General features: G+C 34.3%; 1 protein-coding gene across 2 annotated transcripts in view; it reads right to left on the bottom strand.

The window, feature by feature from the left end:
* Nucleotides 1-19363, bottom strand: part of LOC106771869 (protein MON2 homolog) — a 43107-nt gene extending 23744 nt beyond the window's left edge. The window contains exons 1-14 of one of the 2 annotated variants that reach the window (XM_014657875.2): nucleotides 19081-19363; nucleotides 18352-18537; nucleotides 17965-18054; nucleotides 10283-10356; nucleotides 9696-9851; nucleotides 9420-9540; nucleotides 9176-9231; nucleotides 8817-8871; nucleotides 8663-8719; nucleotides 8453-8554; nucleotides 8071-8151; nucleotides 7917-7969; nucleotides 2630-2699; nucleotides 2415-2478 (exon numbers count right to left, since the gene is read on the bottom strand). In XM_014657875.2, the coding sequence (XP_014513361.1) occupies nucleotides 2415-2478; nucleotides 2630-2699; nucleotides 7917-7969; nucleotides 8071-8151; nucleotides 8453-8554; nucleotides 8663-8719; nucleotides 8817-8871; nucleotides 9176-9231; nucleotides 9420-9540; nucleotides 9696-9851; nucleotides 10283-10356; nucleotides 17965-18054; nucleotides 18352-18537; nucleotides 19081-19185 (1270 nt within the window). In that variant the 5' untranslated portion in view covers nucleotides 19186-19363. The remainder of the gene's footprint in view (nucleotides 1-2414; nucleotides 2479-2629; nucleotides 2700-7916; nucleotides 7970-8070; nucleotides 8152-8452; nucleotides 8555-8662; nucleotides 8720-8816; nucleotides 8872-9175; nucleotides 9232-9419; nucleotides 9541-9695; nucleotides 9852-10282; nucleotides 10357-17964; nucleotides 18055-18351; nucleotides 18538-19080) is intronic. The other variant, XM_014657876.2, reaches the window with a different exon arrangement.
* Between the last annotated feature and the right edge of the window lie 4371 nt (nucleotides 19364-23734).

Below are 23734 nucleotides of genomic sequence, written 5' to 3' on the forward strand. Positions count from 1 at the left end.
CATGTCATTCATGAGTTAAAACATCATCATCCAGACTCCATTCAAATACACTTCTGACCCATATCACTCCTATACTCAAAATAACCACAAGGATTTTGTAAAGACAACACTTTAAGTAAAACTAAAGGTGTTTTCAATAGATGATTATTGTGATAAAAATATATTAAATCTCCCCATAGTAACCAGGAGAAAAATATCTTTAGAATCTTCCCATTCATTTCACCATACTTTTATTTCCTTATTTTAGAGAGTTTGATTGTTACAAATAGAAGTGATGAGAATGAAATTTGTACTATTGTTATCAGTACAATAATTCTTTATTTCCTTACATAGTTTAAGTTTGTATTAGAGTTCCCAATCTTGGGAGCTGTTTCCCCTGCCATGTAAATAGTTGTTGTTATCAACCACTACCACCCTCTAAACCTAGTGTTACACTAGAAGGTGCATCCCTCACCAACAATCACAACACTGACAACTAAGTCACCACGAACCATCACAAGTCACCACTAGTATCGGTGCATGTATCCCATGCATCTAGTTCCTACAAGGCTCAAAACCCATGGCCTTCAAATCATAAGACTAAATATCTGAGGTGAAATTCATCCCTTTAGGCCCTAAGGATCTTCCATATGTGATAGGTCCCCACCAGTTTAATGTTCTGAATTATTTGCAGTGAAGCCAATACATTTAGAGGATTTTGAAGGGACAATCAAGATAAGACCACGTCAATGGTGGAGGACCAGGGTTAAATGATTCCAATTTTGTGATTTGGGATAATGAAGTTTCACCACTCACAACATATGTTGTGGAATTCACCAAAAAACAAAGAGAATGTCTACAACACAACCACCACTATCGACATAAATAAAGGAACAACTGATAGGCACAGAGACAATGATACGAAATGGAATGTATACTTTAGAAGAAAACTTATTAATAAAATGTAGTTAGGGGGCCTTTTCTGTAAAGGCATTGACACTTTTTGAGAAAGTCTTTATATAGTGTGAGGGGTTGTTGTGTAGAGGAGTCTTTGGAGTTGTAAGATGGTTGACCAGGAATTACCATTTGAGAATGGAAACACATTCCTTTGTAAACAAAGACCTTGGTTTCTCTTTTTCTACTCATTGTGAGAGTACTATCACGAGGAACATTCAGTGTAATTGGTGTTTGGTCTTGTTTGTCTGGGTCTTTTCAACGAGGAGCATAACAGTTTGGTCTAACATACCAATTCCGTGAAAAGGGGCATTATGGAAAATAGAGTGAATGCTTTGGAGAGATGGGCCAGTGATCAAGAGAAAGCAATGGTGGAGGTAAAGATGGACATAGCCATCACGAAAGATAGTTTAAAGATATCAGAGGACTGCTGCAGCATTCAAAGAAAAATGGAAAAGTTTTGAAGGGGATGAAAACTCTATTAATGATGAAGGAAAGAGAGAAGAAAGATTTGTACATGATAGCAGATCCGACGAGGAAGGAGAAGAAATCCAGAGACATTGGTGCAGCATCATTGAGGAAACTAGAAAAAAGTTTCAACTCTTTGGTTTAGGGGGATTTTTTTATTAATATATTTATTCTTTTATAGAAAGTTTTCATTTATACAAAAATCACTCAAGCAAATTAAACTCACCTAAAGGCGATCAGATAAGATGCCAGAATCATTAAATCAAATTAGGGTTAAAAGTACAAGTAATATCAGTCTTGTATAAATGTTGAATATTCTGTATAGTTTCAGATTCAGTTATTTTCCAGTTATTAGGTGGTTATGTTGGTCTGTAATTGTTATTAATTGTTCTTTTTTGTCCTTAATTTCAGTTCAGTATAGGGTTGTGTGGTGTATTTTTTGTAAAATATTCAGTCTCTTAATAAGACTCAAGATTTTGTATGCGACCAGTGTTGAATAAACCCATCGCTTCAATCATTAATTTCATCTGTTTATCTTCCTTTCTCTCCTCATAATCTAATAAGTAATTGTTTTCAAAATTAAAATAAGAATTCAAAGGAATGGAAAAAGAGAATACAAGATAGAGGAAAGAGAATCCTCTTTGAAGATGCCAATCAATAAAATATACAGAAAAAAACATATACAACACTAACAAATAAGAGCTATCAGCTAAGATGTGTGAAGGAAAAGAAAAATACACCCTAAAATAAAAGACAACCTGAGGAGCAGAAAAATCTAAGAGTTGGCACAATATCTTACACGCACTTTATGAAAGTGGGAAATGATATTAACAAAGTATCAACCAAAACAGATAGAACAAGATAAAACTATCAAGAAAATTAGTATCAGACTTTCCTACTCAGTGCAAAATGAAATTCTTCGGTAAAAAACAGAATCAAAACAAATATTGACTTCAAAAAAGAGATAAAAGTGACAATTATTCTTCTTCAACTAAATTAAAAAAATAAAATACCTTTGGCTTTGCTACTAAACATTCCCGCAACAGCAGCCAGGCTCTCCTCACTTGATTCTTGAACCTACAGAATCATTTAATGTTTCTTCTAATCATAAATTTTATTTTCAAAAAAAAAACGAAATACCACACCAAATATATCCATGTTATACCATGACCAAAAACCTGAATCAGAAGTCAGAAATAAATAAAAGCATGTGCAGTTAAAATCAAACCTGTACATTTGAAACAACCCTAGCAAGAGCTTTGACCATTCCCTCCACAACATTTGTATTCTTGGGGTGCCTGTGATGCCAATGGGTAGCGACAATGAATACTTAACATTGCACTTGGGTTATTTTCTAGCAATTCAAGTATCTTTATTACACTAAAATTTGTAAAATCCCTTCATCATAAATTTGGTAAATGTGGTAAACATGGCTTCCTCAATTCCCAATTAGTAGTTAAAAAGGTTTGGATATAGTACTAAACTTCAAAACATTTGCACCAGAAAAAGTGGCTAGGACAACTCATGTAAGAAAGCACAACTAATATTACTTATGCCCATACTATTGATTACTACTGAAATATAGATTGAACTTGGGCCACGATTTAATATAATCATGATTCATGTCCTAATTTATGGTTTTATTTTCAGACAATGCTTTCTCTCTCTATTGTTGCATAACTTCAAGTTTTTAATGCACAATTTCTCTGGTCATTATGTGGTTCTGGTCCATTATTTTTCTTTGGCCACTATCACAGCTAAGTTATCCTTTATTATTCCCATGCATTGAAAGAATTAAATATAATTTCTACATTATCATTCAAGATAGAAACTAATCGTAAACATAACCAAAAGGTTAAACACAACAAAATAGCAATTAATTACTTTAGTTAGAATATGTATTATACGTAAGTAATTGTTAGAATAGGTATTTAATGTAGGTAGTTAGTATTTGTATTGGAAAATTGCTATATATTGTGCCTATGAGCTGTTAGCATTAATTACCTAGATATTCTGATGTAACTTTTTTTTATAATTACAAGTTATCATTAACTACTTAGATATTCGCGATGTAATTTTCTTCTATAAATAATAGATAATCAATCTCTTAAACTCTTTATCTCATATCTGCGGTCTTAAGATGGTACCAAACGAGGTTGATCAGTCCACCATTATCCTCCGTTGTTGCCATCAGTTGCCGACCACCATCTGCCAGCCACTGTCTGTCAGCACCGGCCACCTTTGTCAATGGAACAACTCTGTGTCTCCTCCACAATGCTCATCAAACATCCTTGTCCTTGTTTTGACCATGGTTTCTCCAGTTTCAGCATTGGTTGAGAGGCTCCTCTCTCTCGTACTCTTCCTCCACCACTATTTGTCATTTTTTATAGTTTGCATTGGCTGTAGAGTGTAGATTGTCGTTGTAATTCTAATTTTTGGCGAAATCTTCCTTTAATATGTCTTCCCTTTCTCATAGTGGATACAAACTTCCTCAATGATCCTTTCGTAAGAGAATTGGCCACGCTAAAAAATAAATGCTTCTCCTTATATAGTTTTCCTAGCAATAGAGCAAACATCTTCCAATCTAATAAGGTTGAACCATATTTTTCTAATGAAGAATATCAAAAATATTTCAATTTGTCAAAAGCTAGCATCTCTAAAACCTTGGAATGTCAAATTCCATGGATAGTTTGACTAGGGTGTTTCTGCTCACATTTCTAGTAATGCTTCAATATCTTCTCCCATGTCTTATTCTAAAACTCTGTGTCACATTACTTTAGCCAACTGATCCAAAGTTACTTCTCAAGGAATCCCCCTCTCCTCGTCTTAGAACCTAAAGTATGTTCTTTTTGTCCCTAGTAATACTTTTAACCTAATTTCCTTAAGTCAATTAACTAAATCTTTAAATTGTTTCATATAACCTTCAATGAAAATTCTTGTTATATAAAAGCATAGTCTAGGTCGACTGATTGGTGAAAGACATGAATATAAGGGACTTTACTGTCTTGGCACTAGACCATCAATGTCTTGTTAAGCATCCCTATCTCCTAAGCTTCTACGAAATTGCTTGGGTCATCCACATTTATCAAAATTAAAAAAGATGATTTCCAAAACTTAGTAAACTCCAAGCCTGTGAGTCATGTCAATTAGGAAACATATCTGGTCTTCTTTCCAACAAGAATTGAATCAACATACAACTTTGGCACCTCTATATTTATTTATGATATTTGGGGTCCAACTCAAGTCTCATCCTTTGGGTTTCATTATTTTGTTACTTTTATTGATGGATATTCTTGTTACATCTAGGTTAACTTAATGAAATATCGATCTAAACTTTTGCATATTTGTATTATTCCTTAATGAAATCAAGAACCAATTTGATCAAGTGATCATGATTTAAAGGAGCGACAATGCCAAAGAATACTTTTCTTTTGTTTTTTTCCACACTTTTAAACTCACATCACATTTGTACATTAGTCCACCTACCTTCATAACCTCAGCAAAATGGTATAGCAAAGAAAAATAATAGAAACTTATTGGAAACCTTTTTGCTTGCTGCCAATACATTTGTCCATCACTGAGGAAATACCATTCATACTACCTAGTATCTTATAAATAGAATGTCCTCTTCTTCTTTGGACAATAAAGTTCCATCTTCCATTGTCTTTCCAAATGAACCCTTTGTTTCACATTTCTCCTTGTATTTTTGGTTGTGTTTTGTACATGATGTGTCTCAAGGTATGGATAAACTTTGTCGCAAATAATTTCAAGGCATTGAAATGGCACAGTCAAAGGAAGGCATTGTAATTTCACAAAGGAAATATAGTTTTCTAAAAATTATAAGAAATTAATTTTCCTCTTATTTTGTCTCATTATATATAACCACATAGGTTCGTTCCACTTTATCTTTAAGGCTTCTAGTATAATCTTCCGTCATAACAGTTATATATTCCTTGAGCCATTTCTCGAAAATTTGCATCGGCAGTGGATCTAGCTACCATTGCTTTTTACTCTTCCATGTTACTAGGTTTACACCAAAGAAGGTGCAATATCCAGTGATTAACCTCCTATTCATAACTAAACCTACATAATCAGCATCAGTGTATGTCTCAAGGTTAGCATTCTTGTTTGTTTTGAACAAAATTCCTTTTCCATTTAAAATCTGTACAATTTTGTGCACAACTAGTAAATGTGCTTCCTTTGGTTGATACATAAATTGACTGACTAAACTCACAACAAAAGCAATAGTGTGAGATAGATAAATAAGTCTCCCCACAAGTCTTTAGTACATTCCTTTATCCACAGCAACATCATCCTTTTCACTTTCTAATAGGTGCACTTGCTAATTTCAGGCATATAATGATGTTGATTATGTAGGTTCAGTTAAGGATAAGAGGTCAACTACTAATACTACACCTTTCTTGGTGGAAACCTACTAACTTTGAAGAGTAAAAAACAAAGTCCGACAGCTAAATCTAGTGCCGAAGCAAATTCGAGCCATGGCTCAAGGAATGTGAATTATTACTACTTCAAGATAAAGAGGGATAAACCTATGAAGTTATATTGTGACAATAAATCTACAATCAGCATAATTCAACCCTGTACAACATGATAAAACTAAACATATTGAAGTGGATAGACATTTTATCAAAGAAAAGCTTGAAAATGACTTGATTTGCACTCGATATCAAGGATAGCTTGCAGACATACTCACCAAGGGGCTGAACAACAATAACTTTGAGAGATTATGTCTAAGCTTGGAATGGATAGCGCTTATTCACCAGCTTGAAAGGGAGTATTGAGATTTTTGAAAAGTTTTAGATTTTATTTAGTCAAGATATTTTAGGAAGTTTTAGATTTTATTCCTATTGGTTTTAATCATGTATATGGGTTGTATCTTAGTTCTGTTACTAGCATATCAATCCCACAATCTTCGAGATTTGTTTCCTAAATTATCCAATCAATATTTGCATATATATCATACGTATGTCATGAGATTGAATAAGAGAAAAGCTATTTTTTTTCATATTTTGAAAAAGATAAAGGAGATACCTATAGGTTATGTGGTGCTGACTAAGAAGAATTTTCTACTCGATCATCAATTGAAGTTGAATATAGAATAATGACGTTTCTTGTTAACTTTTATGGGTGAAAAAATTCCTTCAAGAACTTAACTTTTGAGAGATTTAGCAAATTAAGATGTATTGTGATAACTAGGCTACCCTCCACATTACTTCCAATCCAATGTTCCATGAGAGAACTAGACAAATTGAAATCGATTGTCACTTTGTATGAGAAAAGTTGTTGTCCAAGGAAATTTGTACCTAGTCTGTTGGATCCAATGATTAACTTGCAGTTGTTTTAACAAAATCCTTAAAAAGACCTCAAATTAATTATATTTGTTCCAAGCTTGGTACATATAATTAGTATACTCCGACTTGAGGGGAGTATTAGAATAGGCATTACATATAGGTAGGAAGTAGTTGTATTGGGAAAATGTTGTGATGTACATATGAATCATACCTATCTTTGTATCAAAGTATCAAGGATTGATCTTCGATCTTCCCTATACTCATTGTACCAGGATTCTATTAGCATAAATAAGAGAACATACAAGAGGAGTTTTCAACCTCTCTCAAGTACTCCTAAATAGTCTCCTTCATTTATCTTGATTGACATTAAACTTTTTGAAGAAACTAAAAACAATATTTCAAAATATTTTGAGGGACCAAAAACTTAATGTACCACAAGATAGACTTTTTAAGTACAAAGATAGACTTTTTACTTCTGAATCTCTCAACGGTTTGATGTTGACCTATAATTGTTTGTTGTTCAATTATATTCATTTTGGTCTTCCTCTACCTCTAACCAATGGATAACCTTCCTTATTGATATATCCACAAGTCCCCTATACACTTGCTCAAAACCGTGTAAGATGACATTCTGTCTTGTCTAATGATAGTATTCCTAATCCTATCTTGTCAAGTGTACCAACTCACCCATCTTAACATTCTCATTTCTCTTACATTCAGCTTACTATTTTTTGGCTCTTTATCTCCCAACATTGTCCCATAATGTATTGCAGATCTTATAGTTGTACAGCCAAAATTTTGTCCCACTTATCATAGCAGGTTTTATATAATGTGCAGTAAATTTTTCAAATGGTTACTTTTGTATCGCATATCACTCCCAAAGCAATCCTCTGTTTCATCCATCTTGCCTGATTTGTGGTTTTGACATCACTTCCTATGTCCCATAACTTCTATATACATCTAATTCTTTAAAAACATTTACGGAGGCCAATAAGCTACAAGATAAAAGCTCTATTGACAATACTCCTACGACACACATAATAGTCAGACAAAACTAGAATTATTAAGCACGATATCATTAAATTGAGAGAAAAAAAAAATAAGCAAACTTACATAATAATAATTACTAGAAATACCAATACACCAGTTTCTCCCAGAACTATGCACAATATCATTAAGTTCAGAAAAGAAAATTGAACTTACAAATCAAAATTTTGGAAAAGAATTCGCAGTGTCCGTGCCTCAACACAAAACCCCTAGAAACCACCATGTCTGGTTGTTAGGTTAAAAACTTACTGATCAGATCAAAAACTTGTGAAAGAAAATTAAAAAGAATAATACAACAGAACTAAATTACCCTTAAAATCTCAAGAACAAGAATGCGATGCCATAATGGCAAATCAAGAAAAGTAACCTTCAGCAACATACTGAGAAAAACCTGATAATTAAAAGAAAAAGTAATCATCTGTCAATTTTGTTCAGATGTGACAAAATATATAAAAGGAACTGATACCAAAGGGCAGCAAAATACAAGGGTGGTATCTTAGATTACAAGCAAAGAATTAGCTCTCAGTTGAGAAGAAACTCTTCACAAGCATTATGCTCATTGTGCATTACATCATACAAATATAAAATATATCCCTCTCACTCAACCCGAAAAGGAAATCTGAAATATGAATTTCCTTAGCCTAATTGATATGAGCTGAGTGGCTAGATGGAAAAGAAAATAAGAAACTAACCTCACATTCAGTTATAAGGGAAGAACTATAAAGTCTTATAATATGAGCAACCGAACGCAAGACCAAACGACGAAAGCTAGGTTCACCAGTTTCTCCTTCAAGCTAATCATCACATTAAAGAATTACAAAAACTATCATTTTACACTTCAAAAACAGAGAAAGAATCTCAAGAGTTAGACATTATACAACATGTTTCAGGGCACTAATTACCTCAGCATTGGTACGAAGTGAAGTCATAAGAAGAGAACAGATTTGTCGTCGTAAAACCTAAAAAGTTATGAACAAATACATTGAGACAAAAGAACAAAAGATATGCCAGTATGGTGTGATTCAAGTAAATATCAGTAACAGCATCCAGATTCACCTGTTCATAGGGTAACAAGGTTCTGAAGATAGCCACATAATTGGACAAAATAAACCTGCAAAACATGTTTGGAATATTATAATGAGGATTGAAGAGCATTGCAAACTTATGTTTCAGTAGAACAACCAAATTGAATTCACCAAACCGTTGAGGCCAATTCACAAGCATTTGGAGGATCTAATTTGTAGAATATAAATATAAATAGATGTGTGTGTCGATGTTCTTCCCTTAAACAGCATTTTAGCTTAAGATAACAGAATAAATCAACAATTTCGGGCATCTCAATCAAATATCTGATTGCAAATAATCAGCAAAATGACACCAACCAGTAAACCACACAGTGCAAAAATATTTCTTACTCAAGAATATCAAGTGCAAATGTTCTCTGAAGAATGTTGACACGTAACCAATTTGCCTGTAGAATAGATGGAGGTTAATGTCATCCAGGAAGAAACGGCATTTAATGAATATCTGAATTGATACTAGTGATGTGGAAAAAAAATTGAGAGCACCTAACGATTTCTAGATACTCAGACAGAAAATTCCAACAAAATGGGTCTAATGCTACAGGGAGAGAAAAAATGGTTCCAAATAAGCACATACAGATCCACCTGCGGCAAGAGATGTCAGGTCTTCAAGCAAGCGCAATCCAAGTTTTCCGGTTTCAGTTAAATTCTCCCTCCTCACAGCAGGACTCCCAGAAACAATTTCATTATCTAATGAGCTGTACATGATTATAAACACAATTAACAAGTGATCTCACTGAAACTGTAAACATGATCTAATGATCCTAACCATAGGTTCAAATGAAGAAAATTAATTGGTCTACTTGAGACAACACCATTAAGCAAGTCTCTAATAACAAGGGGAAGAACATACTTGGACAAATTGATGCTACGGTTAACATCACCAGTAACCGAAGTTGTCCTAGTGAGCTGACCTCCAAAACCAAATTTGCCAGAAGGAAGAGACTCAGCCAAAACTACACGATCAAAAATTAGGGCTACTGCCTGCCTGAAGGTAGCTGCTGCGGTACTACAAAAAAAAAAAATATATTTAAGAACACATACAGATAAATAGGATAAATATATACAACACAAAAACATTAGCAACTGATGATGGATATAATATTAATATGGAGAAAAGGTTACGACAGGGAGAACTTAAATGAATCTGAGAAAATGTGAGAAGAAATGTGCTTAATGTATTTTTACCACACACAGCTGATTTATTTATAACAACAATGATTACAAAGATAATGAATAACCAATACTAGTTTCAAGAGAAAAATTAAAACATCACAACTTCCTGAGGTACATTAAACTATGTTAATATTAACTGAACTACTTAGAGAGATAATAAACTTTAAATACTAGAACTTACAGCAGAATCACAACTTTTACATATATATATATATATATACACACATACATGTGTACACATAGAGAGAAAGAGGGAGGTCTTACTTCCGCACACTATCAGAAGATCGAGTGTTTTCAAGAAACCTGAGACAGATACCAAGAGCTTGAGACATGGTATCCTGAAATTAACAAGATACAATTATAACTGTTATAATTATAGAAAGAAGGAACTGATCCTATATAATCAAGAATCTAAATTATATATATATATATATATATATATATATATATATATATATATATATATATTATTAGGTTATGTGTTATTAGGAACATTTTATTTATTCATGTATCATATAATTGTTATTAGAGAATATCAAATATCATTTATTTATAGTATTGATTCTTTTTTCCAATATAAATAAAGCATCTATATTGACTCCGAAACACACAGTTTCAGCTCAATGTTTATCTCTTGCCTAGAGTCTAACAAATAACTTGTAACAAGTTGGACACGAATTCAAAGGCCTGGTCTATTTATCTTTCAGATAAAAAATATTGAAATTGAACAACTCTAGGACAGCATAATATAATGAAACCAGCCTCGTATATCCTTTTCTAAACAATTTTATTTTTCAGCAATTGCATAGTAATTGGGGCCATTTGGCAGGATGATGTACCATGTATTTTGTCGAACCCCCAATTCTTAAAAAAAAAAAAAAAGCAAGCAAAGTGCATAAAAAATTTAACCCCAAAATCAAATGATCCATCCTTTGGTAATGATGCCTAAACCATCATACTTAGTCTTTCTATTGACAAAAGCATACAAAATCAACACACAAAACAATGAACAATGAATCAACATTCAACCAACCACTAATATTGGTTAATTTTGGCAATAAATCTGTTTTTTTATGTTATGGTTCAGTCCATCAGATTATACCTAAGGATTTGTCCTTGAGATTGGTAAAGGAATACGAGTACACAATTTCCATTGCTAAAAGGTTTGTTTTTGGGTGGCAGACAGACTCTAGAAAGCTGCCCTATTTGCTATGGCCTCCATGAATAATGATATAGTATATTAGAGTTAAATTTGAGAAGGTAAACGACAACTTTTCAACACATTCAAAACAGAGAATCTTCACAGTTATTCCTGGGAACATTTTAGAAAATATTTAGTTGTAATCCTTAATGCCTAGTTTAGTTCCTTTTAAGGTGAAGGTCCCCCTCCAAGACTAAATTTGTTGTCTAACACTACTACTAGATGTAACACTAATGATCCATCAAATGTAAGGATACCACAAAAAACATTGTCCCAACATTTGCATAAAGCAAATAGTTAACATGGCGAATTAGCTTGTAAACTCGTAGCTGTTTCTAAATTCTGCAAGCTTTGGGGAAAGCAAGGACTAAAAAAGCTTTAGCAACATTGTATTTTTTCACTGGAGGTTGGAGTTCTTGGTAGAAGTAGTGTTCTAATTTTATAAATAATGTTTTCATCTATTATATCATGTAAGATAAATCCGTGTTTCACCTCATTAGTCCTTACAGATGAAGGCAAACACCTTTGTTTGTACTGTCGGGCTCTTTTGTCTCCGTTTTTTACCTCATTTCATTGTTTCAACTAACTTTGGTGTTGAGACACGTTCTCCGTCTCACAGCCTTAGGGTTCCTCTTCTCTCTTCTCAGGTTTGGTTGCGTTCTCTATCTCTGAGATGCCATCAATAGATTTTGATCCTTTCTTTTCTGCTACTCCTATCGTATCATTACAAGTGCAAAACTTAACTAGAAGAATTATTCATCTTGGTTTTCCTCCATGGAGTTATGCTTTTGATAGATTTCAGCTTAAAACCAATTGGCATTAAGAGAAGTTGTCCATGACTTTAATAGGAGTTGCTCCTTTCATTTTTGCCACTCCTAGCATTACAAATGCAACACTCAACTAGAAGAATTATCCATCGTGGTTTGCCTCCATGTAGTTATGTTATGGTTATGTTAGATTTCAACTTAAAACAAATTAGCATTAAGTGAAGTTACCTAATAAATTATAATTGTTACGCATCTGAGTAGAAGACGTAACCAGAACAACCTCTCACACACTCAAAACAAGCAAAAGAATAATGAAAGAATGGAATTGAACAAATGAATTTCTTTTATTGATGGCGATATAATTCTTTGAATAACAAAAGTAAACAATAATTGGGAGCATAAACTCCTTAAATTACTTGGGAGCATAACCTTCCTCACAGGACGATAGCCGCCTATTAATAAACTCAAATTCAAAACATAACCCTAACAATAGACTCTAGCTCTATTTACACTAAATATTTCCCTAGAATATATCTATATTTAATATAAATATCCCTCATATATTTCTCTAGAATATATCTTTAATTAATATAAATATCTTATATTGAATATTTTCCTAGAATATATATTTATTTACTATAAATATCTTATACTGAATATTCCTTAGAATATAACTCTATTTATGATAATTATTTCTAAATATTTCCCGCCTATCCTAACTGTTGTCCCAATTAGGATAGTCAATCTTCCACTGATCGGTTCCAGCTCTTCACCGCCTTTCGTTCGGCTTCCTGCCTCCTACTGTTCGGCTTTGGCTCTTCACCACCTTCCACCGTTTGGCTTGCTTCCCCGTGCTTCCTACCGTTCGACTCCAGCTCTTCACCGCCTTCCACCGTTCGGCTAGCTTCCCCCTGCCTCCTACCGTTCGGTTCCCCTACCATCTATCCTATCACCCAGTATCGTATCAATAACACACTCCAATACTTGAGCCAGGTGAAGTGGGACTTCCCAACATTAACCCTCTAAAAATGTCTTCTAAACTAAACAAGCTTGCAAAAACCAGGCGATTACCAAGATGAGCTACAGGCTTTGATACAATGTTGGCATTGAGTGAAGTTGTCCAATAGACATATAAGTCACTCCAAAACTTGAGGCAAGTGATGTGGGACTTCCCAACAGGTTCTATGGTCAAGGATATCATGACCATTTAGAAATGGAAGTCGACTCTATTCCTAATGCAAATAGATCTTAGTGAAAAAAGATTGAATTCCAGCTATGTGTTGTTTTATGGCAGTCAAGTTCAATCCTCTTTATGTCAAGTGTATCAACTACATGCATTACTCAAGCTATGGAAGGTCATAGTCCATAAAACATTTCTTCCTTTTTCCTCCAATTTTTTACCAAAAAAAATCCTCACTGTGTCATTGTTGCCAATGGATCCAAAGTAGCATCTCAAGAAGTTGGCCAAGTTTCATAATCCCCTTCCCTAAATTTAAATTGTCTTGTAATAATTTAAATATCTCTAAATCAATTCACTTGTTCTTTAAATTGTTTTGTGACCTTTACTTCTAATTCCTTTTTTATGCAGAAACATGGCATGGGCCATCTGATTTCAAAAGGACATGAATAACGGGGTCTTTACTATTTGATCCTAAGTAGCTCAATATCCTATTTTGAAACTCCGGTCCCAAAATGTTTGCATGATCATTTGAGCCACCCAAGTTTATCAAGATGGAAGACGATGGTTGCTAGTCTCAAACAAATTTGTTAAATATAGTGAAAATTATATATTGGAATTAATCTCTTGTGTTAAATACACACATAGGGTTCTCTATTTATAATAGAAGAAATATGGGCTAAGCCCAAATACAAATGAATATGTAAGAATAAAATAAAATAAAATAAGAACAATGTTTCCCTAATAAACATATAGGGACTATATTTCCCTAATTAACATAAACACAATATAAACTAAATATAATATCTCTAACACTCCCCCTCAAGCTGGAGCATACAGATTGTATGGACCAAGCTTGGAATAAATAAACTCAATTTGAAATATATGATCTTTCTTCAAGAGTGTGCGACAAACAGATGCACAATCACTTGTCGACGAACAACTAACAGTAATTTATGGACAGTAGTGGACAACTGCGAAATTTCAAATAGCACCATGAAACTTCAAGTGGGATGACTTTGACAAAGGAGAACAATGACAAACTCCAGGGACTAGATTGCCATCAAGTAAGGATGGGGCTTGCATCAAAACTACAGGGACTGCCATCACTGACTGATGGGGCCTGTAGTGGCTAAAAGCGACAAAACTACAGGGACTGCCATCACTGATTGATGGGGCCTGTATACAGGGACTGCCATCACTGACTGATGGGGCCTGTAGACAGGGACTGCCATCATGATGGGGCCTATAGTGGCTAGAAGCGATAAAATTGCAAGGACTGTCATCATTGACTAGTGGAGTCTGAAAGCCTAAAACCTGGCTGGAAACATACTCCCCCTCACGACGAACGGCGGAAATGACGGCGCGCCGATGACAGATCGTGAAAGTGGAAGATCATAATGAGCTCTTATTCATCAAAGCACCCAAAAAACAAATCTAACAGATTTGACAAAGGGTTGGTGAAATTGTTTCAACCCATAATTTTAGTGTTGAAATTTCTTGGTGTTAACCTCTAACTGTCCTTGAAGACCTTTCATAATAGAGAAGAAGATAGCGGAAGCAGTAGAGGTAGGACTAGGTGTTGGTGCATCGGTGGCACAAGTGGCGAAGACGACGACCGGAGACTGTGGCCGGAGACAGTGGTCGGAGACGGTGGCCGGAGACGGTGGTCGAGGCGGTTGCCGGAGACGGTGGTCGAGCGGCAACGGGCAGTGGCGGACAGCAACACTGGACAGATGCAAGACAGAAACCAGAGATTGCCCATTGAAGTATAAAGGCACAGATTGAAAAAGAAACTTTCAGGGGGAGCCGCCGGTGGCCCACCGGCGACAACAAAGACAAAGTAGAAAAGGATCAGAAAACCTGCTTTGATACCATGTTAAATATAGTGAAAATTATATATTGAAATTAATCCCTTGTGTTAAATACACACATAGGGTTCTCTATTTATAATAGAAGAAATATGGGCTAAACCCAAATACAAATGAATATGTAAGAATAAAATAAAATAAAATAAGAACAATGTTTCCCTAATAAACATATAAGAACTATATTTCCCTAATTAAAATAAACACGATATAAACTAAATATAATATCTCTAACTGTTAGAAGTAGACTTTAAGCCTAACTCAACCCCACAAAACCGGCTTGTAGGGTGAGGTTTGCACCCACTTATATACACTTAAATGGCCTCATCTCTAGTCGATGTGGGACTTCCAACACAAACAAAATTCAAGCTATAGATTGTAAATCTTATTCGTTAAGAAAACATGTTAGATCTTCCTTTCCTAAATTTCTAATATTCATTATGATGTTTTGGAGACCAAGTATGTCACTTCTTTTGATTTTTATTATTTTGTAACCTTCATTGATGAATTCCCTACTCAACTATATTAAATGAAAGACAAATCTGAACTTATATCCATATTTATGTCTTTCTTCAATAAAATTAAGAACCAATTTGGGAAGATAATTAAAATTCTCAGAAGTGATCATGCTAAGGAATATTCTTTTGTTGGGTTTCATTTATTTTTTATCTTCCCCAAGAATTTTATATTAGTGAGCATGTTCTCACACTCCACAACAAAAAAGTATAATAGAGAGGAAGAATAGACATCTTATTGAAATTGCATGCTCTCTAATGTTAAATACTAATGTTCATTGGGAGAATGTTGTCCCCACTGTTTGTTTCCTAATCAATAAGACGTCTTCTTCCTCTATTGAAAATAAAGTTCCTCTAATTTTTTTCCAAATGACCCTTCATATCATCTCTCTCCACATGTAGTTGGGTGTACTAGTTTTGTTCACCATGTCCCTCCAAGTCTTCACAAACATTCTACAAAGGCTATTAAATGTGCCTTTTTAGGATATTCCCACCTTCACAATGAGTATAAATGTCTCCCTCAACCAAAAGTTATTATATATATTGGAGGACACAAAATTTTTCTTGTCCTCAACGGAACATTCTTCATTTGTTCAATAGGTCCTTCTTACATTGCAACATTGGGCACAAATAAATCTTTCATCCTTAGCTAAAGATCCTCATGACTCATATCCTTCACTGCCAGATTCCAATACCATGGATCTTGCATCCTCCTTGCCTTCTCCTAACTCTAATCATGCTTTGCCTATTGCCCTTAGAAAAAGAATTTGATATACTCGTAATTGAACTCATGTTTATAATATTGTAAATTATCATCATTTGTCTCCTTCTTATTCCTCTTTTGTTTCGTCCTTGTCCACCATTATTATTCTAACAATGTTCACAAGGCTTTTGACAAACCATGATTGGCAAAATACATGCACTTGACCCAATAGTACTAGGGAGCTTGTCCCCTTTCCTCCTTGAAAGAAGCTTATGGGTTGTAGATGGGTCTATGCAATTGAGATTGGTCATATTGGTGAATTAGATAGTCTCAAAGTTTGTCTACTAGCTAAGGGATACACTTAGACTTATGGCTTCAACTACTGTAATACTTTTATCTCATGTGGCTAAGATCAACAATTTTCATCTTTTTCTTGCTATGGATGTCATTCACCATTGGCCTCTTCAAGGGCTTGACATTAAAAATGTCTTTCTTCATGGTGATCTAGGGGAGGAGATTTACATGGAGCAATCTCTTAGATTTGTTGCACAGGGAGAGTCTGGTTTAGTTTGTAAAATATATCAATCTCTTTGTATGACCTGAATTAATCATCCGAAACTTGGTTTGATAAATTTAGTCATATTGTGTAGAGTTTTTATTGAAATAGAGCAAGGTAGATAAGTTAGTGCTTCAGTCAATTGCTCCGTTAACAAAAGATCTACCACAAGATATTGTGTGTTCCTTGGAGAGAAGCTTATATCATGGAAAAGTAGGAAACAAAATGTTGTTCACCGATCTAGTACAGAAGTTGAATATAGATTGATGACCCTAGCCACATGTGGACTTGTGTGCACTAAACACCTCCTTCAAGAGTTCAAATTTTGTGAAAATGAGAAAATTGCATCCAATCCGGTGTTTCATAAGAGAACTAAACATAGAGAGATCGATTGTCATTTTGTTAGAAAAAAGTTGTTGCCAAGGATTTTATTATGGGGTTTGCCAATTTTAATGAGCAACTTAGAGACATTCTAACTAGATCTCTAAGAGGACCTATGATTTAGTTTATTTGTTCCATGTTTGTTGCATATGACATATATGTTGTAGTTTGAGTGGGAGTGCTAAAACATAATGTTATTTTATTTCTATTTCTTTTGTATGTACCCAACTTTAGGGTTAGGGTGTAAGGTAAGTGCCTTGCCTTCTTTTGTAACTCCTATATATACATCAAGAAAAGGCACAACAGTGTAGGATGAATACACCATTTTCCTTCCATTTTATTTATTTAATGTATTTTAAGCATTTATCTTGCTCTACAACATTCATTGATCCATATAGCATATCTAACCTAGCAGATTGAGGCAATGTTTCTGCTGTATTGACTTATAACTTATTCTATATTTCTGCTGAGACTCATAGCCAAGCAGCTTTAACTCCAAAATCCCAATATGTTCTTAATGGTTAAAAAATTGGAGAAGGTTCAAACCTCCAACTAGGAAATCATCCAATGTGAATGTATTAACTGTATCTACAGTCCATGTCACGTTATATAAACCTCATTTAGGTCAATTACATCTTTTGTTGAATAAAATCAATACATTATAATTATATTTAACAGAGTACAGTCAGCTTACCATTCAATTTCAGGGTCTAGTTATAATACAGTTTGTATACGGCAAACAGAATCATCTATAGTAGTTCATGTAGTTGAAACTTACCTCACTTTCAGGGTGCAATCGTGATTGAAATATTATTGATGTTGTTTGAAGGGTCTTGAGCTGAACACCCTCATCTGCCATTTCAGCATGCTGCACAGGACAGGGTTATCATAGGCAGGTTATTGAAGCATGACTTAGCCTTTGCACTAGAATGAAACTAAAACATAATGTAAAGCTCTGACATAAATCTACAAAATTAAACCTAAACATAAAAATTAAATAAATAACAAGATTTGAAAGTCGCTATATCTAAACATAGCAAGACCACGCAAAAAAGACATTTTGACAATCAATATTTCCAAAGAGTAGAGTCAAAAGTAAGGACTAGCTAAATGTTTTTAAACCATTATATGGTCATAATTCAACTGGTTATCAAAATAAACTTACGTCCTTCAGGGTAGATAGAATCTCCCTAAGGGCGGATGGGGAAACAGCATCATGGGATATCAGCTTCTGCAGACACGAAAGCCCAATAATGCTAAGCTTGACTGTTCTGACCTCACAAGCCATCAAAAATATGCGTAATATGTCCTCATTATGTGCAATTTCACTCGGACTTGACAACGTTCGAAGCTGCAAGTGAATAATAAGACATGTAAAGACTTTATAATTGCCATTTTTTTTATCCTTAAGATAAAATGAACAAAACGCCCGTATAAGTCCCCCTCTGAAATTGCCTATTAACAGTATAATAACACTTCTGCATCTAACAGAGTCATTCAGAACATTGTCAAAGAACTTTCCACAGCAAAAGATCCTTAAATATTCATTCTAGCATCATTCAAAATTTAAAAAAAAAAAAAAAACGCTCTTCGTTTTCCGAGTAACCAAGCGCCAAGCGTTGAGGTTACTTCAAACTAAATCCAACAATTCAATCCATTTCAATAGTTGTGATGATCTACTAGCCGATAAATGGAAGTTCAAAATTGAAATTCATACAGTCACATTTTCTTCCTTCAAAATCAGTTCCTAAAACAACGAAACACCGCAGCACAACCTTCCTATTTGCAAAATCGAATTGCAATGCAGCAGAGTTTCGGAGGTCACAAAGAGCTCAAACCAGATGCAATTCAAAATCACTAATGCGGAACGAAAACATAAGCAGCGAAGAGTAACCTTGAGGATGGCGTGTTCTGCGCCGTCTTTAACAGCAGGATAACGACGGCGTGCTTCGGCAGAGAGAGCGCGAAGGTCGGACTCCAAGACCGCCATGAAAGCCATCTCGGATGTGCGTCGATGGAGTGAAGACTCTCGTCACTGTAATCTGTTGTTATGAAGTTTCACCATACGGGAAAGGAAGTGCAGTGTGGTCATAGATCTTGTGCCCGGGAGAGGGGCATAGATCAGCTGTGCAGCAAGTCACACGTGTGTAGGAAATGGATCGATGCAAGACACCAAACTTTTGGGCTAGTTCTATATCCCCCGCAGCCTATTTCTTTCTTCACCCCCATATTTTCTTCTGCATCCCATAGCCTGACGAAAATGACCTGACTATCCTTGATTTTTAAAATATGAAAATAACCTAACAGCATGTTTGTCACAGCTGTCGCCCACCTCCACAAAGTTTATGCCTACTAAGTCAAAAAATAAAAATCCATATTTATATCATATTTGGATTATGTTTACACACAAGATAAAAGGATTATCTGAAATTCTATGGTTCAAAACATGATTTTATAAGTTCGAGAATATTTCAAATTGTACAATAAGAATAAGATATGTAAAAGTATTGTTTGAATTTTATAATTTAGAATGTTGTGGAGTCTCAAATTATGTTATGGACAACAAAATATGATGTTACCTAAAGTTAGATACATTATAAATTTGAAAATCCATAATGTATTTCTAATTCGAAAACTTTTTGTACCATTGAGATTCTTTTTTCACAAATACACCTACCAACAACAAATGCCAACAAGGAAAACTTAAAGCGATGGTGTTTCTCATGTGAACCATTGTGTTTCTTTGAGGTTAGTGACTGTGGGTGGTGGTTGTAGGCAATTGGGATGTATGATGGTGGTCGACGCGTGTGGAAGGAGGTTATTCTTTGAGCTCGTGGTTATGTATGATTTCATTTGTGTTTATATTATAGTTATAGATTGTGTGGAAGGAGGTGTTTAGTGCACACAAGTCCACAATATGACTAATATTGTGTTATAATCTAGTATGCAATTCAAAAGTAATAAATATCAATTTTGTGCATTCCAAATTACATAATCTAGAAGGTAAAAAATTATTATCGATTATATAATCTGAAATATAAACTCAAACTATGAATTATATAATTCGTACAAGAAATTTGGAATATCATTTAGAATGTATGTTCACAATACAAATCGTATATTTTGTAATAGTACTTGCATTCTGGATTGTGCAATTCATTGTAATATGCACATTACATATTATGCAATCAATAAAGTTATTTTGTTATTTGAGTGTGTAAGTGAAATTTATTGTGTTGTTTTAAAGTAACTTTAAATAAATGAACTATTAGAGTAATATATTGAATGGGGTAAATCAGTTTTTTGTGATGGAAAAGTCCAATATAATGAAGTATGGAGAAAATGGAGATGAATTGATGGAAGGGGATTGTGTTGTCATTTATAACTTATGAGGTTAGTTTAATTTAATTTGTGTGTTCAAAAAAGTAATCACATCAAATATATTGATGTTGTAATGTATTTGTGTTAGATAGTTGGGATCCAAGGTGGTTTATTTGAATGGGTGTTTATGGTTACCTTTTGGTTTTTTTAATAGTAATTTTTAGGTTCAGCATGACAAATGGATACTGGAAAAGGAAGAATTACTTGTTTTTATGTTGTGAAACATAAGATATGTACAAAAAAATACATATGTCATTGTAATTAGGATAAGAAAATGTGATTGTCGATTTAAATTATAGGGTGAACCAAATCGCAAGGGAGAAGGTTGGATTTTGAAGGTATCACGTGACAGCCATAATCATGAATTGTCTAATACATTAGTTGATCACCTCTATGCAAGCAAATTGAAACTGAATGGGCAGTTCATGGTTATTGACATAACCAAAAGTATAGTGAAGTTGGCTAATATATTACTCACATCAAAAGAGAACAATGAGGATAATGTCACAACGGAAAAAAAAAATTATACAATGGTTGATATTCATATAAGAGTTCACAAAAAGGATGCAGAACTGAAAATTAATATTTTTGTTGAAGAAAGATAATCATATTCAATGAAGTAGGTGTAATGAGTTTTCATGAGTTGTGACTGATAGTTTTTTAATGCACCCTGATTCATTGAATTTAGCAAATGCTTTTAACATTGTATTCTTGATGGACAATAATTACACAACCATTAAATATAGGTTGTCTTTGCTTAAAAGACAGCATAACACCCTAATGAGCATCAGGGCGTTTAATTGCACGCGAACAACACTAAAAGTGGAAATATATATCATCCAATGACATATATTACTGCTCACGATTGAACTTCATCGTATGTGAGATTGACATCCTTCATTCCATGCATGGAAAGTGCTTGTATGTCCTTGCCTATTCCAAATAAAATGTTTACATTAATATTGTACACACATAATCAAATAACAACAACTTATATAAATAATATATACTATTTACCTATAACAATGTTGCGTGACTACCTAACTACTTCGTCTAGACAAAGCAGATGTCTCTTAACTAATCATGCATACAAGTAATTATCGTAGCTCCCTTGAGTAGTGACCACATATCTGTAGATTGCGAAAATGTGCAAGCATGACATGCTAATTGATGTTGCACTTTAATTATGCACAGTCCCACAACTCTTCACATACTTCTCAAAGCCAACTCAATCTAACATTACAAACACGTCTAATCTCTACAATCACATCACTAATATCTACCTCGAGCAACTCTACCAATAACCTTAACGCACTACCAAAATCCAACACCATATGAACATCATTGCCCCCGTAATAGGGATATGCAGCAACACCAACACATAATCTAAAGTTAATGTCATCTCGCTTACTAGAATGTGGAATGTGTTTGTATCTTGATACCAATTATCCATAAATGTTGAAATCGGGCCTTCATCCACAACTTCACGACCAATGTTACTTAATGACAACAATTCAAAATCAACAATTATAGGCTTAATTTGTGAACATGATGCCCCTAGCTTATTTTACCTGTGACCATGGGATACCTTAAATTCTCTCCAATCCTTTAAAAACATGTTTCTTTATTGTAAAATTTGATTAATTGTAACAAATATACTACTTAAATATACATATTTTATTACTCACACCTCACCCTCTTAAAGTTTGACTGTAACATGATCTCCAAAGCTCAATAACAAAAAAAAAATCATTAAGTCCATCAGGGAATCCATGTCACATAACAACTCAAGCTGACATCGATCACACAAGTCTCAATCATACTAGCATTAGCTCGAATTTCTTCATGATCCCTCTACAAATGTCGTTGGTCTTTGATGAGTGGTTATTTCATGAACTATATTTAGTTTATTGCACTTAAATAAACCAGGGAATTGTGTTTAATTGTCTGTTATTTACCCGTTTTCCGAATTTTGCTTAATTTGGTCGGAAATTCGTAATTGTGTTAATTTGGGTTTTCTGAGCTGATTAAGTGTATTTTGGTTGCAGGGAAATTTTGGGAAACATCATTTGGAGCATTAGGGATGGTGGCGTGATCATTCAAGACTCAACATTTAGTCACTTCCATTTTAATTAAGTTGTAATTTCGTTTTCTATAAGCCCTTAATTAGAATTAGGTGTTTTGGACCCCTTTAGGGGCATTTTTGTAAAATTCAATTGTGGGGGCCATGTGGCATCCCTTTAGGGCTGACTTGTAGTGTGTGGACCCCACCAAAATTAAAACTCTTGGTCATATGGGGTGGGAAAACCGAGCCACACAAAAACACTTCCATAGCTCACGGTTTTTGCTTCATTTCTTCTAGGTTTTCATGTATGAAGACTCTCTCTTGGAGCTTGCCATGGGGTTTTCGGTTTTGGCTATTTGAATGAACAAATTTGCAGATTTTATTCTTCTCTTGCTTTAATCTTGGCTTTCTTAACTCATTGGTGGTGAAAATTCTTTCATTCCTTCTTCCATTTGCTTGTTTTTTATGTTTGAAGCTTGAGCTTTTAAGCTTTTCTTTGCATTTCAATGGTGATTGTTGGGTTTGAGTGACTTTATATTTTCATTTTTCCACTCCTTTACTGCTATTCCTCACGTTTTTCTTTGCATTTTGGTTGGTTGGTTGATGAAAATGAGGTTCTATGTGAGTTTTGGGTTAAAGAGAGCTTAAGGTGTTGTGGGTTTGACTCTTTTCTTCCATATTTCGGTTTTGATGTTTGAAAATAGTTTGGAACCAGATTTTCATGATGTTATTGGGGTTGGACATTGCTTGAGTTGAATGGCTAAGATATTATTTTCGTTTTTGCAAAGAAACTTGAAGAAATGGTAGTGTTAAAGTTGGGTTGATGAGTATAAGTTTGAGGTTTATTGTTCTTGTGTTCATTTGCAACTTAAACTTTGGTTTCTTGGGGTTCATTCTTGGTAATGTGAAGAGAAAAAAGCTTTGGATGGTGGTTGAGAAGAAAGAAAACCGAAATTGAGGTTGGAAGTGAGAGAAAAGGGTGCATTTAATTTTTTTCCCCATTTGGACAAGCACAATATGAGACAATTTTCATAGAAAGAAGATTTCCTTTTTTGGTTTTTGTCTTCTCCTTGTTGCTGCCGAGAATCACTCTTGAGAATGG

The sequence above is a fragment of the Vigna radiata genome, chromosome 8, assembly GCF_000741045.1.
Source record: "Vigna radiata var. radiata cultivar VC1973A chromosome 8, Vradiata_ver6, whole genome shotgun sequence".
NCBI lineage: Eukaryota > Viridiplantae > Streptophyta > Magnoliopsida > Fabales > Fabaceae > Vigna > Vigna radiata.